The sequence below is a fragment of the Lipophrys pholis genome (assembly GCF_963383615.2).
Source record: "Lipophrys pholis genome assembly, chromosome: 17".
NCBI lineage: Eukaryota > Metazoa > Chordata > Actinopteri > Blenniiformes > Blenniidae > Lipophrys > Lipophrys pholis.
In genome coordinates this window covers 10160016-10179486 of record NC_137643.1, presented here as the reverse complement: position 1 = coordinate 10179486, position 19471 = coordinate 10160016, and the positions used below count along the sequence as shown (strand labels likewise).

At 41.5% G+C, this 19471-nt stretch overlaps 2 protein-coding genes across 10 annotated transcripts in view; both read right to left on the bottom strand.

Moving 5' to 3' along the window:
• The window catches only part of elmo1 (engulfment and cell motility 1 (ced-12 homolog, C. elegans)), a 104120-nt gene extending 98963 nt beyond the window's left edge, over window positions 1-5157 (bottom strand). For 2 of the 7 annotated variants that reach the window (XM_080484727.1, XM_080484733.1), the window contains exon 1: window positions 194-446. The gene's annotated coding sequence lies outside the window, so the exon portion shown is untranslated. Of the gene's footprint in view, window positions 1-193; window positions 464-4927 lie in introns of those variants that run through there. The other 5 variants (XM_080484731.1, XM_080484728.1, XM_080484725.1 and 2 more) reach the window with 5 other exon arrangements.
• Window positions 5158-7694: 2537 nt separating this feature from the next.
• Window positions 7695-18376, bottom strand: rp9 (RP9 pre-mRNA splicing factor). 3 transcript variants are annotated; one of them, XM_080484719.1, is made up of 6 exons: window positions 18041-18358; window positions 17815-17845; window positions 17523-17652; window positions 13245-13336; window positions 12734-12795; window positions 7695-8718 (listed from the first exon to the last, which is right to left on the bottom strand). In XM_080484719.1, exons 1-6 carry the CDS (start codon window positions 18190-18192, stop codon window positions 8559-8561), a joined length of 627 nt encoding a protein of 208 aa, XP_080340845.1. In that variant the 5' UTR covers window positions 18193-18358; the 3' UTR covers window positions 7695-8558. The 3 variants fall into 3 exon arrangements, with proteins under 3 accessions (XP_080340845.1, XP_080340847.1, XP_080340846.1); XM_080484721.1 differs by lacking the exon at window positions 12734-12795 and having other exon boundaries at window positions 7707-8718; window positions 18041-18349; XM_080484720.1 differs by lacking the exons at window positions 7695-8718; window positions 12734-12795; window positions 13245-13336 and adding an exon at window positions 15449-17188 and having other exon boundaries at window positions 18041-18376.
• Window positions 18377-19471: the final 1095 nt, after the last annotated feature.

Below are 19471 nucleotides of genomic sequence, written 5' to 3'. Positions count from 1 at the left end.
TACAATGTAACAAACAAACAAACACGCACACACGCACACACACACACACACACACACACACACAGCCGCTCGCGAGGCAAAGCGCAGCGGAGCCAGACACACGAGCAACCTCGTTGGATCGTCAACATTCAGAGCAAAATACAACAACAACAGCAAACGGTTGTGCAAGGAAGGAAAACGTGCTTTGACCAACCTGACGAGGCGAGGACTTCTCCCACTACAGCGCTGATGTCCGGAGTTTGTGTGTGTGTGTGTAGTGCTGCTGCCACTCATTGGTTCTCTCTCTCTCTCTCTCTCTCTCTCTCTCTCTCTCTCTCTCTCTCTCTCTCTCTCTCTCTCTCTCTCTCTCTCTCTCTCTCTCTCTCTCTCTCTCTCTCTCTCTCTCTCTCTCTCCCTCCCTCCGCTGTAGATAGTGCTGATGTTCTCACTTCCTCCTTTCTTCTGCCGTCTGCTGGCTGGCTCTGTGATGCCAGACAGAGGATGCGTGCACGGAGTCAACAACCTCTCCCTCGTCAGCACGAGTGTGGCCAAACGATCAAGAAATTAATAAACAACTGACAACCAGAAAGAAACAGTTAGGGTTCATCGTCAACAAGCAGCCAGCAGCAGACACATCCTGTGAAGGTAAGCTACTGTTGTTTTAGAGCCAGAAAGACATTATGGAGGAATAGGATGATGACAACAAGTAACAAGTAATCCCAGCCAACTGTGGATGGAGATTTACTATGATCAATCTTTAGATCACCAAAATACCCCCCCCCCCCCCCCCCCCCCCCCACCCCCACCCACACACACACTTGGAGAAAATGTAAATCCTGCACAGAAAGACCCCCAGGCCTGGACTTGAACTGCCACCAATCTTTCTTTCTTCCACCTGAAAAGAATTGCCAGACTCCATCCATCACTCGCCCGCCCTGCTGCTGGAACCCTGATTCATGCATTAATTACCTCTAAAGTTGAATATTGCAGCAGCCTCCTGTACGAACCATCGCGTAAAGTCCTCAATAAACGATGACAGAGACTTCGCTGCTCTCGTCCACTCTCGTTCTCATGACCACATCACCCTCGGACACAAAAATCACATTTTCATTTCATTATATACAAAACCCTCCATAACCTCACCTCGTCCTCGGATCTCCTCCGTCAACACGCCCATCCTGCTCAGCTGTTGCCAAAGTCCTGTTACCTCCCTGGAGGTTCAGAGGTCCTACTCAACGACCTCTCTCCCCCAAGCCTAAATAACTCCTAAATATCAGTGTGCATGGTTTGAAGGATCTTTTACTAATGCTTTTATCATGTTTTAAACCATTAAACAGTCTTTCACTTTGATTAAAAGCTCAATAACATGTATTATTATTGTGGTGCAGTTTAACACATGACATCACCATTACTGGAGAGTCCCATATGTCCCCTGCAAAATGCACACAATCACAATAGGACTATGTCGGCTAGTTCAGAGAGAGGTGGCTGTGGACAACATGTAAATTAAGAGTATTCAAGTCATTAAACATGGGCCCCAGGAATATAGCCAATTTATTTGTTTGTATTTCTATAACAGGCAATTTGGAACGTTTTCTATGAGATATGAAATAACAATACGACACAATATAAATGCAAATGCTGAGGAAATGATTTGGGAGGACGTAGGACAGAGCATAAAAAAAAATGTCGACGGGAATAATAAACCAGAGACGTAAGAGGTCCTGTGTATTTTCACAGTTTACAGTTTTAAGGTGAATAATTACATATGTCTTAGTGTTAAAAAGCTCATTTCACCCCGAGAGAAAACAAAGAAGCATCCCTCGAAGAACAATGCAGGACTGTGCTCATGTTTGCATCGAGTGGGAATCTGTGTGTGTTCAGGTTTAAGTTAACAGAGAAACTCACTTCATGAATACTTACTTATCCGTGCTAATATAACGTCGTCTCATATGTCTGGGCAAATATCTCACAAACGGACGAATGAGACAAAAGCACACGAGCTTCCTTTGTGACGGAAGACCAGGAAACAGCAGCATCAATGCTTTCAATAATTCATGGTTATTGACCACTCGGTGTCCTTTTGGGATTTTGGGATCACGACCTTCTAATGTTACTTTATGTTGGGGACAATTACCTCAGCAGGGGTCCTAAACATGTCACAGTCGCAGAAGATTTCATTAGTTTAAGACAAACAATACAATTATAGCGAAGACTGCAGCACCTGAGGGCCACATGAGGCGGCTCCTCTTCAGGTTTGTCAGCGATTACCTGCTGTTTATGATATGGCAGGCGGATTCTGTGTCTCTGTGGGTGAAAGAGAAGGAGAATAGTGTGTCTCAGACGGTCCTGCAGCTCCTCCTGGTCCCCGCTCAGCAGGAGCAGCAGGACGAGGATTAATACGGGAGCCGTGTGCCTCCTGGTAAATAATCTGGAGCGACAGACCCAGCAGAAATCTCCCAGTCCCTCTTTCTGTTTGTTTTTTTTCTGCCTGTGAAGAAAAAAAACAACACAATGCAGGACGCAAAAAAACAACAAAAAAAACTCTGCCTATTCAAGTGACAGCCTGTGTCCTCAACTAAATTGTTAATTTGACTGCATAAATGGGCTGTGAAGGCAAGCGGGCCCAGTCCAAACCAATAACAGGAAACAAAGTGACTATTCAATCGAGAGGAAATTACACTTTTTAAAGTGCACCAGATTTGAGTCAAATAATAATGTCAAGTTATTCTTTATTTAACTTCCAAGCTTGCATTAGACCCGGACATCAGCAATTCAGATAAAGCATCATGAATATTGTGTCACTGTTGTCTTTGTGTGTTTTTATTAGGAAACACGCTGATACAAGCAAAACTATTATTATTCTTATTATTTTATTATTAAGTGTCATCCGCGTCATTGAGTCGTGGTGACCGTCACACCTGTGCATTCAGTTTGAGAGCCTCCAAGACTAAATCTGAATGTTTGCTGGAAGAAATAATCTATTTACGCGAAGCAGCAAAGTAGTTCCTAAGCCAGCGCATCCGATTAAAAAGAACCACATGATTCCCTCAGAAAAAGTGCAGACTCACAATGCAGTGCAATGAACCATTTAATCCAATAAAACGCTGAGTCACTCCTTTATATGCACATGTTAAAAGGTGAGCAAAGGATTGGCTTCTTTCACGTATAAACGCAGGTCGTCATTTCTACCTGCTTGTTGTGTAAGTGCACGTGAATTTAGATGAATCCTGTTTTACAGTCAACCGCTGAATACTAATCTGTCTGCTGCTCTGCTGTGATACGTATATTACATTAAGAATACAGAGAAAAGCTTTGTGCGTGTTTCTTTTTTTGGCAAACATGGCTGGTAATAATGAATTCAGGCCTCTAGTCATACAGATTTAATTCTCTAGGTCTTTGGAAATTCAGACCAGACCATCAGTTTTTGGACAGTTACTTTTTTTTTTTTTTTTTATTCGTATGCTCTTCAGGCTCTCTGCTTCAGACAATTCAATCTAAAATACAACAATGGGTACTGCATACAAGTGCCAAGCTTTGACTTTAATTTGAGTAGAAGCTCAGACAGAAAAATATTCTGAGCTCGGGAAAAGCAAAATACAATAGAGTTTGTTTTTTTTTTGTCTAAAAATAAGGATCTTACTGGAAGGGGATGAGATATTTTGAAAGAAAAGAGAAATATACACTGCGAGATCCTAATATGTGGAGCTATTTTAGGACATCCATCCATCCATCCATCCATCCATCCATCCATCCATCCATCCATCCAGCCATCCATCCATCCATCCATCCTACTGGACTTGAGTTGTGAGTATCCTCGCTCTGAGGTGTGAGCAGTAATCATTACTCCCCCATGCAACCTATTTCAGGACCTCCTTCACTCATGCAGCTTTTGCAGAAACTCATTTCTAGACAATGACGGCTGGAAGACTGACCTAACACCAGCGAATGGATTGTATTCTGTCCCAGACTTTAAACCGCAGCCACCCTCGGCTCTCGCAGGCTTTGCGGCGCTCTCTCCAGCGTTCATCTGTTCTCCAGTGAGCGGAGCGCTGCTCAGTCAGATTAAGATCAGAGGAGCATATTCACCGCTTTACCCGGAAAAGTTCTTTGGTTGCGTTGGACATTTGTTGAGTACGGTTGTCCTACTGGGTGTAAAATGTCACCCAATGAGCTCCGATGCGTTTGGCTGACTGCGAGCGCGCCGAGCGCTCCTGTCCACCGTCCCGTTACATTCTGACAGCAGTGAAATCAACAATGACTGCCAGCGTGCCAGCTCCATTGGCAGCCATACACTCCAACCAGAACAGATGCGCCACCATGTTTGACAAATGCAGCTGTACTTCGGGTCGTTTTTTGCTCCATTTTCTTTAGATAGAGCTTGTTGGGTTTTTTTTTTTTGTCTCATCACTCAGAAGAGAGAGAGGCTTATGTCCTCTGAGGTATATTATGTGAACTGAAAAGATTGAGCAGTCACATATGACCACAGTCTGAAGAACATTCTTGAGTCATTTGCAGTCATTAGGAGGTTTTACTTTTACGTTACTCCAGGGTTTACATACTTGAGTTTTAATTTCTAGCTTCATTTTCCTAATTAACCCAACAATTGATCTTAAGCCACTGCACTGATAATGGCTCTCAGGTAGCTTTTTTTTTCTTTTTTTCTTTGATTTTGCTTTCACTGTAATGGACATGCTTTCTGGTTTCTGACTTCACAATTAGAAATAAATGCCAGTGTCCATATGTTAGCTTTTTTTTCATGCATGAAGCAACAATTTGCACACTATTCTCCAACAAAAACTCAATACCTAAGCATGCATTTACTTATATCCATGCAGATGGCAGACTGTGCGTGACAAGAACTAAATTTGACGCGATTCCCTCTGTTCTGATGCACCGAAATGGGAAGCACAAGGAACAAAAAAGTGAGCAGCTCTTCAATACTCACAGTCTGGACTCCACGTTTGAGGCTTATACACAATCAGCACAAGTGAGTGAGTCTGGTCTGGCACTCAGTCTGACCTGTCCCTTGTCCAAGAAGACAGAGTGTTTCAATATTAAAAAAAAAAAAAAAAAAAAACCCTCTCCACTGACCAGATTCTCTCTCTCTCTCTCTCTCTCTCTCTCTCGATGTGGCAAACGCTCCCTCTGAGCAGCTCCTGTGACTGAATCTCATCTGGGAGATTCATCGTGGAACAGAGAGTGTTTCAGCGAAGCTGATTTATCTTCGCTTTATTGGTCAGAAAAGGGTAGACGGTCACCGCAGAGAGTGGAGGAGACGGTTGGAGGCAAGAATAAATAAATAACTATGCTCTAGTTTGGGCAACAGAATCCAACCCTTTCATGGTATTGTAATTACTGCCACAAACACACACTCCCTTCACTGCTAAAAAAAAAAAAAAAAAGTAAACTTAACTTAATCCCACAAAAGAATTGGTGAGAATCATTTCCATGGAATTAAAAAAAGAAAAAGAAATATTGTAGTTGCTCAAAGGATGGTTTTCTTTCTCCCCTTCAAAACGCCAACTAGTTGTAAATAAGGCGGACAAACGATTAAATGTTACGAATGGTACTTTTCATTATGTCTAAAATGACTTATTCTTGGATCACTTCTTTCGTGGAGTTACTTTTAGGAGGTTGGATTATATCTAATTAGTAAACTTAATGTAACGCCACTGCATCCACACAGAAAATCTACATTTAGGTCGGTCACTCTACAAAATCGCATCTTGCATTTTAATTTGGCTGAGATACTTTCCATAATTCCTTTTTGCTTTGCAAACAAGCGCGGAGGGTGTGTAATACTTCTAAGATAAATGTGTCTTTCTGTTTATTTACCCGTCACTGTATTCTATAATGACTGTGATGTATGATGAGAATATAATTGTAGATACATCTCTTAGAAACCAAACCAGCGGGGCAATAGAAAGACATTCTCATAAAGATGAAGCGAGCTCCTCACACAATGGAAAAATCTCTTTTTCCTACTTTTGACGCCGCGAGCATGTAAACTGTCCTCCAGCAGGAGCTGCTTGTGTCAAAGTGCACATACTGTATATATACAAGCCCGAATAATGTTAAAAAACCTAAGCACCCCAAGTGTTTAGCATTCAGCGAAATATGTTGTTTTAAGTTGTAGTTCTACTACGAGATTTGTTTTTGCCTGAAATGAAATCAGCATGTGGGCTGTCTGCAGTGGAAGTGAAATGAGTTCATTCAAGTTATATATTAGTAATAAGAAAAGTAACAATTGTATGAATATGATGAATGTGAATGCGTCTCACTTTATTGCGACAGCTTCCACCGATATATTTATGTTTAGTTTATGAAAACAAAAGCAGATTTAACTCTTTATTTTGCAAGTTACAATTGGCAAAAAAAAAAAAGAGATAATAGTACAATATTTGGTGGTATGTACCTGAAAAGAATTGTGAAAAGCTGCGCTTGAACATCAGTATTATGCGAAGGAAACTACTGCATGTAGCAATATCTGTTTTTAAACGTACACCCAAAAAGTCGAGTGAATCATATTGGGTTCTCATTCATCCGTAGTACTTAATTATTTACAGGCAAACTTTGAGGCGACTCATGCATATTGAGAGGGATTTGATTTCTCCCAAACTAGAAAAACTGAAATATGTGATTATTGTCAGTTTGACACCCGTTTGCAAGCGATTTCTAGAATTAGCACGTAATGGTGTATTTTAACACAGAAAGTATATAAAAACCATTTAAGGACTGTAGCAATCATCAGTGTACCAATACTGGAATCATGTTTCATTGTAATGAAGCCCATAATGCCATAACTTGACAATAGTGGAATAAGATACTCTGTCCATTATGGTAATCAATTTGCCAATAATTTGTGATGACTGAAGTAGCATTAAAAAAACATCATTTGAAAATGTCAGAACTGCAGCCACCAATGTAATGATACATAAATAGGACGACATTTCTTGCAAATAAAAGCAGTTTTTGCAGGTTTTGTGCAGTTTGCTTAACGAAAATAGGTTTAGTCATATTCAGCCATGGAGCAGACATACTTTGTCATCATCGTAAAACATATTTTACTATGTTATGACATTAGAAAAATAATTGGCTTCATTACATTCAGAATAGCCAAAAGTATTACATTATTAAACTAATAATAGATAATTGTTAGAAACACAGCTTTTAGTGTGTGTGAAATATGCATTTCAACTTTGCCATGGTTACCATAGCAGACACTGATATTCAAGCAGTTTAAGAATCAGTTCATTAAACCTATAGTTTAAGACAGACGGCTTCGTCAAAAGCTGGACTAACTCATGAGAACTTAGAGCTTTGAACTGTGCAGAAGACTGAAATCTTAATGAAAATCTGATGTTTGTTCCCTGTAGGTCGACTCTAATCGTGTCTGTCAGGGTCATTAGGAAGAGGGAATGTTTCCCCGTTTATTTTCCTTTCAGAAGTGTCGCTCACGAAGAGAAGCGTCCAACTTCCTCTATGGTGGCCGAAAGGGCAAATCTGGTAAGAAGACCGCTTTGGTGATCTGCTGGTCTCGGCGCATTTTCTACTACTGAAGAGAAAACTTGTTGACGTGGGTATTTGTTGAAGGCAGAAAAATGGCTCCCCGGTGGTGTGTAGGTTACAGACTCGGAAATCACACGAGAATATATATATATATATATATGTATATATATATTTATACATCAAGGACGTGATCAAAAGGAAATCAACTTCAGTCTGGTGTTGTGTACTTTTAATGAAATTCCTGCAGATTTGCTGGAAGTCATCACAACCATTAAAAAAAAAAGAAAAAAAAGGTGCCCCACAAAAGAAGATTGTGTTCACATACATTCTTTCCTTCCCGTCGCTGTGCTCTTTCAGAGTATGAGCATATTCCGACCTCAAATCATTCTAAATATTTATGTACAGTTGCAGGCATTCAAACATTCGGGCTGGTCTGGAAGACTTATTCGAACTGCGATCCAACATTTAACCCGGACATTTTTCCACCTCTGCACTATAATCAAAGTCTTTAATACCCGTGCAATGGAAGGAATAACATAAAGTGGTGGAAAATACAATCTCTTAATGACACACTGTATTTGCCGACATGCTATCCTATGAGGACCGGTGAAAGAACATTATCTCTTACACTGGCCGGCTCATTGCATATCACGCGAGGATTCAAAAGGCCATGCAGCAAATGCTTTTGGACACACACATATGCGCCAAGGCACACGCACACTCACACAGCTACTCCATCTGACCCCGGTCGGTGTATCTGCTCTAACGGAGAGGGCGTAAATGCAAGTTGTCACCCTGGGGCAAGTAAAAGGGCCGGGGGAAGACATGCACAGGAGAAATACAGCTTTAGAGTTTCGACCTGCAGAGAAGCGGCTTTAAGGACTCTCCAGAGTGCGGTTCATACAGAGGCTCTCTGTAGCACACACGATCCCTACTGCCTGACGTCTACACGTTTCCTCTCAGTTCTAAATTGAAAGCGCGCACCTTTCAAGAGTTCATGAGTCAGCACGTTTCCAAAGCGTCCATCTGATTTCCGAGCAGCCACTGGCTGCGGAAGACTTGGGCCTTCACTTCCGTTTCCTCTTCTTTTTGCCTTTCTTCTTTTTATCCTTCTTTTTCCTCTTCTTGCTGCGGTGGCGCTCCGAGGAGGAAGAGGAGGAGGCGGAGCCGTCCGAGTCGGAGGAGGAAGAGGTGGTGTCTTGGAGCAGCTGCTGAAGCTGCTGGATCCTACAGACAGGAAGGGCAGGGAGGAGCGGAGGTGGAATTAGAGTGAAGTGCAGCGAAGGGAAATACAGCTGATGCAGAAGCCTTAGCCGGCTTTGACTGAGACGACACTCAAGACACTGGAGTACTGCCGAGACGGCACATATGACCAGGACTTCCAGAACAGGCCGAGAGCCCACTATTGGGAGTCTTATTTTTCCTCAAATAGAGGTCCAAGTCCAGGCTTTACATTTACACAGCGGGATGATAAAATAGCTGTTTTGGCACATCCATTAATAGGAAGAGTAATACTGCCCTCACAGCCAATAAAGGTGATAAATATCATTATCTCATCAGTACTTGTGAGTTCAGCGTATCCGTCTCTGACCTCTGATTGCAAATAACACAGGCAAATTGTTTGGCACTTTAGATTTAAAATTTTATTTCTTGACATGATATATAATTTGGCTTGTTTTAAGTGCTTGATTTTACAGTATAATCTTAAATCTAGATTTTAAAAAAATGTACTTACTGCATGGACAGATCATTCCACTAGTTTTAAGTGACTTTCTTCTCAAATTTAGTGTTTATATCTTATATTTGGACTACCCTTTTTTGCAATGTGGTTAAAACCTGCAGAGATCTGCCTTACTTACAATTAAAAGAGCCAAATTAAAAGAAAAAAAAAAGTCTGTACTAAATGAAACATTATACCTTTAAAAAGATACTTTGAGCAAGCCGTCTTTGTATGAGCATTCCATTCCATTCAGCTCTGGGTGGTAATATGGCTGGATGGAGGTGCATTTAGGTGTGGCAGGTCATCTCTGAGGCCACGGGTCAGATATGATTTGCGTTTCATCCAACACTTAGACATGTCTTTAATAACTCGGGAACATCACCTGATTGGTACTGCTGCGTGTTAAAGAAGCAGGATCTTCTCAGACTATCAGGAATTGTGGCTAATTGTGGGTCAAGACTGCTGCGACGTTGTTATTATGTACTTGATCACGCAGGTCTACAGTTCCGCAGTTATATAAGCTCACAAAACACCACATAAACCTCCACTACCTCCATCGTTCCGCTGCGGGTGTGCGGCAAGACTTAACATAAAAAAAAGTAGAAGAAACTGCTTTCTCATCACTTGCTGAACATCGTTACTGTTCAAGTTGTTTAGTTAATGTACTGCAGATTCTGTGTGGCATGCTGATTGGTTAGGTGTGGTCTACAATGGTCACTGATCAACTTGAAGCTGTTACACCACTAGTCAATGCATTAGGGAGTACTAAAGACTTCTGAACTAGTAGTTAACCCATAAGGAAAAGTAATATGTCAACGCACTGCTGTGATAAGAGGGCACATAATATTTCTTTCAACGGAAAATTACACATCTGTCATAGAAAGAGGGGAAAAAAATATATATATTTCTGTCTGTCTGAGTGTATGCATTCAACTGTCTCAAGATAAAGTGAGCCGGTTCCCTGACAGTAATGAAATCAGACGTGTGCAATCATTAAAAACATGAGAAACTGCCGACGTTTCAACCGTGACAGGATTCTCTCAGAAAGAGGTTAACATGCTCTCCCAAAGTGTCCATCAAGACTCCTGGATGCCAGCGTGCATCAGAGGGAGGACAGACACAATCAAAACACTTGCGCTGCTCCTCAAAATGAATATTTAACTGTAGGTCATTGAGCAGCAAAGTGTCTATTCAATCCCGCACAAAGACAGTTTCCTTTCGGGAAGTGTACATTTCCTTCTCACTGAGTTTATTACTGAGCCAATGTTCTGCTGGCAAAACAAATCAAATAGCATCTTGAGTTGTCTCATCGACACCTCAGAGGACAGAAGGGCGGTGGCTTTGTGGATCGGAAGTGTCCCGAGAAAGCAAAGACAAAGAGAAGAGTTGGACATATTTCCCCTGAGAGATCAGAGAGCTGCTACTCATAGCAGATGAAATGGACATGAACATGTCATACATGTGTGGAGTCTCAGAGGACACTTCCCCCAGCATGCTGCGAAGAGAAGGCAGAGCTGTGGCGTCACCAGAGGAGCCGACAACTCAAGTGGGAATGAAGGCATGACATGGGTTCATCATCAGTCCAAATTAAAGCCACATGAAGATGGAAGAAAAGTTGTTGCTGGGGCAGAGACCGCTAGGATGCGGTACAACTTGCAGTACAACTTTCTACAGGTTAACGTGAGAGACATGCACAACTAGTCGGCCTAACGACTGCCCCATCGACAGTCGGCTCCAGAAATGTTAGCAGATTGTTTTATTCATGTGCAAGGCAACGAGTCGGAGCTTCAGCAATGAACTGGAAAATATATTTTAAAAAAAATGGAGGCTGGCTGGGCAAAAACTGGCATGTAAGAACTACACTCAACTCAAGCCTTTAAATATCAATCTACACAGAACGGGCACGTCACCAACCACATGAGATAACTAACCAGGCCCACCGTCTACTCAGAGACACCGAGATCCCGCCTGGTCTGAGGAAATAATGCACCTTCAGGTATTTTTACGCTCGACTTTGTTGAGGTTGACGGCTTCAGAAAAAGATCGGTTTCGGGTTAGATTACACAGGACCCGGACGCCAAATTACCTTGAAAACTGTGATTAAACGCTTCAAAGGGATCTTAATACCCACAACATTCGAAAATACCTCAATTGAAGTGAATATGAACACTTTCACGAAAACTCAACTAATATAAACTAAAATATTTTGTTCCGTGGACAGAGAAACTAATTGGCCGGGAACACTGGCAGTGCAGAGACCCTGGTACAGAAGGGCAGCCTCTCAACTTAGAGTATTATCCACACCTCTCAACTTTTTGCAGGCCAAAACTGAAGTAATAATTATTCTTCCTCACATTAATAATGTGGCCAGTGAACGCAACACCTGAGCCTTTCACCTGCAAAAACTGTACTCTGATTACAAACGGAGCATACAGGATATATTACAATGCTTATAAAGTGTCACAGCAGTGGATCCCACATTCAAATATGATTATGGATTGAAAACACTGAGGGGAAATACACAGAGGATCAAAATGCTGTCAATAAATACTGCTTGTGTCTTGAATATATATGAGATGATATTCTTCAAAGCTTGACCGTCGTCTCAACAGCCTTAGACACACATTCTAAAATACTTTACATTAGAAAGAGTTGTGTGTTGGTTTTATCATCGCAGATTTTCTGCCTTTGAGATAGACTTATTTGATGCAATGTTTTTTTTAACTTAAGTACACTTCAGTGCCTGGTGGTTGCTTGTGAGAATTTGTTTCACGTTGAACATGCTCGTCTGAACTTAACTGAAACTGAACCTGCTTTATGAATACACCTTACGAGGCCGCGCTAAACTGCAGCAACTTTTTTTTTTGCCACATTTCTCACCGTGATGGTATCAGTGGGGGAAGAAAGCCTCAGCGCTCATAAAAGATGTATAGGTTACAGCGAGAAAGACTTTTTTTTTTTTTTTTTTTTTTTTCCTTTCTTCCAAAGAGCACATTGCTATTGTTTTAGGACAAACGGGAGTGGATCCTTCAGCAGGACGCTCGCTGTATGTGGAATTAGAAAGCCAGCAGTGCGAGGCTGGACTGATTCACTTCACTTTCAAGGAAGACGCCAAAATTACTGTGGCACAGACGCGCTTCTGAAACTTCAAAGCGCTGCTGGCCTTTAAATAACCTTTTTGTAATGCGTGCGCGGACACACACACAAACACACATGGATGTGTGTGCTCCTCCTCCTGCTGCTTCGCGCATGCACGCACACGCACGCCGTTCCTCCGGTGAACCTTCAGATTGGACGAGCTTCAAATTCAAACGTCCTGTTGTCAAACAGTATTTGCCAGAAACCTGCACAGGGAACCAGCCACCATGAAAGAATTTCCAGGTCATCTGAGATTGTCCGACTCCGCCGAGTGAAAACAGTCAGAAACTGTGAGCCCCCATGTGCGTCTGGATATTGGCTTCAAAATGGATCAAGTCTGTGTTTTATAGAGGAATATACACGTGAGACACTCGTGAGAAATACCTGGTTTCTTTTTCATTCCGTTTGTTTTCTCGAATCAAGTCGTACATGGGGTCTTCGTGAGCCTGAAAGACACATTGCATCAATATGTGACATGCATGCTGACGACATAACTTCCTGCTCTTTAATATTAGATCTGGAAAACGGTCCGAACTCTACATATTCCAACCACGGCTGACCTCAGCACTTTTAAAAAAAAATATTGAGACAATACGAGGTAGGAAAATATGACACAGTTGCATTTATGGTAATCATTGCAGAGGCTGGGAGTTTCTGCAGTGGCTATTGTTCCATTACAGGCGCGGTGGAGTCATGAAGGAGTCTGCTGCCCACATGTGTAAACTCGACGTGTCCCAGCCGAAGCTCACAGTCTCAGACACAAACTTTTGTCTCGGCCGCAGCACCGTGACCTCGCCACAACCAACCTCGGAACTCTCCACTGCAGAGCAACAGCTCAGTAGTTTTCTAAACGAAGCAACTGGCGGGCTACTTTCTTTGAGAAGTTCCACCTCACCACTCGGAACTGCTCCAGTTTCTGGTTGCCTTTAATGAAGAAAGGACACTCTTTATCTCCGGTCCGGTGGCCGTAGCGCTTGCACCTCCAGCCTGCAGAAAAAAAAAAATAAAAAATAAACATTGTTTTCCTTATTGAAGAAACTTTAAGCACTTTTCTATCGCTACCATTCATTAATGCACAGTACCATCGTGCTGCTATAACTTTTAAACCACTTTATCTCACTTAGGGTGATGGAACGCTACAACTGGTTCCACCCTGGACACATCACTTGCCAAACAGTGAGAAACACACAATCTCACATTCATATTTATATTTACAGGCAATTCTGAGTAATATGTTAACCTAAAATTCATGTTTTTGGATTGTGAGGATAAAAAAAGAATAAAAGAAAGTAGTGCAATCATGAGTCCGAGTTAGAAAAGCATACAAATAAAATAAAAAACGTAATATCAAAGACTACTGAATAAATCATGTTGATTTAGATTTATTAAAGAAAACTATAGTGAAAATATGGAATATGGTTGAAATGTATAAAAGGGAGAAAGAAAAACATTTTCGAGTTGTTTGCATTGGGTTTGAGATTTCTACCCATTATTGTTTCCTGGTGAGGAAGAGTTCACAGGAACGAACAAAGGAAGACTCACGGCAACAGACAAAGTGGTGGAACCAGGTAAAGCTGTGGCGTTTTGAAAAATTGAGGGATACATTTGGATTAGATGAACGTGAGTGATATCAATACCTACAAACGAGGGCTCATTATGACCCGGAATCAGGAAGTGGCGCGGATAATGAGCTTATTGGGATATTGAGAAAGCTTATGAGGCGGGGAAAATAATCTCAGCTTTGTTGTTTGATGTCGTTGAAAATGACTTCCTCTCTTAATACGAAAGAAAAACAGGAAAAGGACGGTGAAGCAATAAGTCATTGAAGAAGAAAAATTCAATATCTGAAATCGAGCGCACATAATTGGGGAAAACAAATATGGTCAGATTTAAAACAACTCCGAGGCTGGAGATCACGCGCATATTGTGGTTTTCACAAACGTGAAAGGATATGAAGGTGTTTAATAGAAAAATAATAGGGAATAGACCAAGGATTTATAATATATAAATGAGATTAAAAATTTATCAACCAAATTCCAAAAATTATATCTAAAATTACACAGGGAACCAATAGAAGGAAGTATTTATTTCTATTCTTACGCCACTGACTAGATTTGGAATGTCTCAACATATTAACTCTGTGGCCCTGAGGATGTCCTCAGTACGACCGAATTAATGTTTGTAGAACTGACAAAAAATGTGCAATTACCGAGTACTACAGACCATATTCAGTCATAAAATCTCAATAAATCCAGGTAATCATAAAAGGCTTAAATTCGTCATCTGTTTAAACTCCATCCCAGACCACCCGATGCTGTGAGATTTAGTTCTTGGACTGGCTGAATGGAAACTGGAGAGGAAATCTTTGTTGAAATTTTTTATTTTTTTTTAAAAAGCAACTAATTAATGTCCCTTCAGTTAAGACTATTTTGATATACGGGACTAGGTGTCTGCAACCTGCGGCTCCGGGGCCACACGTGGCTCTGTCGCCCTTCTGTAGTGGATCCCTGAAGCTTTTACTAAATTATGCATTTTATCTTATTTTAGTTTAATCTGCAGAGCAGTCATTTCTTAAAGGACTCTGATTTTTCAACTAAAAGGGGCTTTAAAAAAAAAAAAAATCGGAATTGAAAGTTCATATATGCAACATAAGATACTTTTTGTCCGTATACTAAACCACACACATGACGCCGCCTCATTTTAAAGGTTACACGTAATTAGTGGCTCGAGTTAAATTAGATTCGGTGAAAAGTGACAAAGGCTGTTTTTGTCATGAAGGTCGCAGACGTCTCGACCAGACTAACTTTCTTCAATGACGAATACAAAACACAGATCAACGTCACTTCCAAGTGATTCTGTCAAAAGTCACACACTTCTAAAGCTCTGCTCATTTAGTGACGAGAGGCAGACGGTACATTAGCACAGTTTGTTCAGCGGGGAGAAGTGAAGAATGTATGTCAAAGGTTCACATTGTCACAGTGATGGAAACTTGTACTGGCAGTGCAGCTTCTGTGAATAAGTCGAGACGCTAACAAGTCCACGCAAATTCTGTTAGTAGAATTAAAAAAAAAAGAAAAAAAAGTTCAGCGTGAAACTGTTGACAGCAAAGTTCCTTTTAAAGTGGAGTAACGATACAAGTCAGGCTCAAAATGTACAAAACAAACGAGAACTTGTAGTGGGTGTGTGTGTGTGTGTGTGTGTCGGCTCACCAAATGTGTTGGACAAAGGAATAAATGGACACTGAATATAAAAAGAGTCTTTGTATGAACCGATGAGCAGAAGGTAATCTGTGCAACACTGTTGTTAATCTGAACTCCCTCATGTTTGTTTTGTCGACAAATAAAAAAACAACAACAGAGCAACTGGCAGTCGGAATCTTTCACCTGTTGAAACTGCTGCCCACTCAAACCGGAGGATTACTCCCACCTGCAGCTCCAAATCTAGAACTGCTGTTGCCTAACTAATAAGTCATGTTCACAGTTTACGCACTTTTAAAAGGAAAACTTCCAAGCGGCAGTTTGAACTGGGAGTAACTCAGCATCATCACCTAAAGTTATACGGGGGACAATAACTCGTGCGACAACCATGACATTTTGCAGAACCAATTGACTGAACGAGAAACGTTTATGATCCTTAACTTCTGTGTAATTTCATCTGACTTCAGGTTTATTTGCACTGTTGATGTAGGAAAGTGCTTCCTACAGTGAATCAAAGGTACGACTGGCTTTTCCTTTTTTTTCATCAAATAACCAAGACTGGAACATACATTTAGATAAACAATCATTACAAAAAAAAAAATCAGTGTGTGAAGTCGGTGGTGTTGCAGTGAGAGGGGTTCGAGGACGGCCATGCAACATCACACAGCATGAGACAACTTTCTGACAGTACCAAAAATGTCCCAACTCCTCAGTGCACGGCGCAGCGTGAGACGCATCGGCCAACAGCTGATAGAAAAGCAGCCGAGATTGATGCAAAGATGAAAAACACGCCACCATGGCCACCAAATTTACAAGCGCGTATGAAAAAAGATCATATCCACATTCTCCAGCTCCATACTGAGCTTTTTCACATAAATGCAACCAAAACGGTCCGTTGGTCCAGTTGGTATATGAAGATGACGTTATTTAAGCGATGAACTGTCGTAGTGTCGGTCACCTCCAATTCAGTGATCGACATTTAAAGGCCAAACTTACAGTCCTGCTCAACTCTATGAAGTTAACGTCACACAGTGCAGCATGAAATAAACTAATATCACAGCCTGGAGGAGCCTTTATTCACACACATGAAGTAGTTTGTGAGGACATGCAATTAAAAATGTCCACAAAGATGACAGTCATGACAAAGAGTGAGAAAGTAAAAGACAAACTCAGCAAAGGCTTAAGTCAGATGAGTTCCATTCATTTCATAATGTCGTTAATCCCTTTGCTCACGTCTATTCTGCTTTCGTCTTTTCAGACAAGTCAGTTTTGAAAACAAACAGGACGTCTTGCATCCGCCTTCATCAGAAACGTGACCTGGTGCCTTTGTAGGACATGTCTTATCAGCTGGTGTTAGTGACATCAACCCGACCTGCCACTTTTGACAGTTCGGTCACGCCCCCTGCTGTCCAACGGCCCATCAGGCTGCTGTTCCAGGTGTGGAACAGCACGTATGCTCCCTCGTCCATGACATCCGCCACATGCTCAGAATGAAAGAAAGCGAGGCCCGAGGACAATGAACCCGGGACGAGAGACAGTGTACATGCCGTCCCACACCCGGAGCAGCGGACCAACAGCACTAACACCAGCTGATAAAAGAAATTCAACACGACCAGATGTTTCTGATGAAGATGGAACTCGCCTGAAAAGACAAAAGCAAAACATATATCAAGTCAGATTGTAAGAAAACCTTATCTTGCACCACAAACACTGCATGTGTGCTGAGCTTATGAAAAAACAGTATCAAGTTTATGTATAGACGTGGGATGCATGAAGAAAATGATAAAGTGCACGAGAAAGACCAATGAATGGATGTTGAGTTGATCGATCTCGATTACAGACAGGCAGTCAGTTGCTTCCCATCAATCAGTAGCCATAATAACTTAAAGAGGAATTGCTTGGTCACAAAGTGGCACGCCGGTAGAGAGAAGTAAGTGGTTGTGGGCCTCAAAGTATCCTGACGTAGCTGTACTCACACTGCATCACTTTCACCTCCTTCCCCAGAGGCATCCACAGGCCCCTGGTGGGCGCGTGAGCCAGGAAGCTCCTGGCTTCTTCATTCCCTGGCTCTGCAGGAATACAGTCCTCCGGTTTGTCTTCATGCTCCTGCAACAGAAACCAACTGTGACAAGTTGTCCACAATCCACTGAAAATGTATTATTGTCAATCGACCAATCTGTAGTTTTGCAGCATTGTTCGGGTAGCAAAACACACTAAAAAGGAAATATATGCGTTTGTATACACACGTGTAAATATCCAGAGTGTTACCTTAATAAGTCCTGGTGGAGGTTTCTCGTAGCTGCACGAGAGAAGGACACGGTGGTTAAAATACTGCAAAACAAGCAGCAAACCTGACCCGAGCAGATTAGTAATCGAGATGAAATGACAGCAGGGAGGATTAAAGTATGTCAAACGACACTGGTAAACACACATTTATAATTCATGCACAAGTTTGCCGGACAACGAGGAGAAAGCTCTCGCGGTAAATACGCACAAAGTCTCGACGTGTTTGAGTTTCTGGACTTCTTGGCTGAGTTTCTTGGTGTGTGTCTTGTCTTTCTCCAGCTCGTGTTTAGACGCCTTGTGTCTCTTGTGTTCTCGCCTGTGTCTCTCCTCCTTCACTCGGGCTCGTTTTCTGTCCGACATCGTGCCAATGTGAGCAAACTCTGCCCCCGGGGCAACATTTAGCGCTGGTTAACGGAGCATGGCGAAGCTTTGTCGTCTGGTTGTTGCAGTTTTGAGAAGAAATGCAGTCCCCGCTGCTAACTAGCAGCTAGCCACAACTGCTAATCGTGATGCGGCTGCACTTCCTGTTCACGCGGGTCGGCTCGTTTAAATCCTGCGCCCCCTGCAGGACAGCCGCGGCAATTCAACACAACAAGCGCAAATATTTTTCTTGTTTTCCTTTATAAAATACAGATTAATGATATTTTTATGCCCTCTCTATAAACGTTTTGCTGGTCTATGCATGGAACTGTAGTTTTCTGCTAATTTCTTAACACTCCTATGATCAATTCCTATATATTTCAAGGTTTATAAAGAAATTGACCCGTTTTTCAAGCAACATTTTATTAATTTTGAACTTTTGTAACAAACATGAAAACAAAACAAACCTGACAGCAAATATAAATATAACAAGTCCAGGATACAGATGAGGTAAAGGGGGAGAAAAGGGGATCTCAAAATATGGCAAAATGTATTGTTTAGGGAAAAAAATAGCACCTTCCTTGGGGGATGATTAAGGAATGGTGCCCACAACTTGTCAAACATCTTCCAATTTCCCTGTAGTCTTTAACGCTTGATTGGAAGAACCTTCAAAAATCTCCTTGTACCACTGGCTAATAAGACAGACAGTGGCCTAGATTCAACCCACTGAAAAAGAACACATCTTGGAAAGTTTATTAAAAAAGTTTTTGCTGTGTATTTGAAACCCCCCCTCACCTGACAGGGTCAAGAGAAACAACCCAGGATTTATTAAAATATTTTTGGAATAAATTACATTGATTTGTTCTGTGACTTTTACCCAAAACCGAAGTAAAAGAGGGGCAGCTCCAGATGCAATGTATATAGAAACCCACCTCCTTCCTACACTTTGTACAAAGGGGAGAGACTGCAGAATATATATTATTGAGAAGTATACTGCAGCCTGTATAGGAGAAATTACCCCTTTAAGCATGAAAGTAACCCCAAATAACCCAAATTAAACTACTATTTACCCTAAGTAACATCACACAATATAAAGTCAAAACAATAATTATTATTTTTTTTGTATGTGTTGGTTTTCTTGTCTGTACCTATTTGTATATATATATATATATATGGCAGGTTTCTCTGGTCTCCATGAGGTAACCTGGGTAAAGAAAATGGTCATATAATAAATTTTATTATACCATTTCTTAAACGTGTTCACTGACCTCATTTGACT

Coding starts and splice junctions, on each gene's coding strand:
- rp9 (XM_080484719.1), bottom strand. CDS start 18,192: ATGTCGGACAGAAAACGAGCCCGAGTGAAGGAGGAGAGACACAGGCGA. Junction 12,796..13,244: donor AACTGGAGCAGTTCCGAGTG/GTGAGGTGGAAC, acceptor TGTGTCTTTCAG/GCTCACGAAGACCCCATGTA. Junction 8,719..12,733: donor CGGAATGAAAAAGAAACCAG/GTATTTCTCACG, acceptor TCCTGTCTGTAG/GATCCAGCAGCTTCAGCAGC.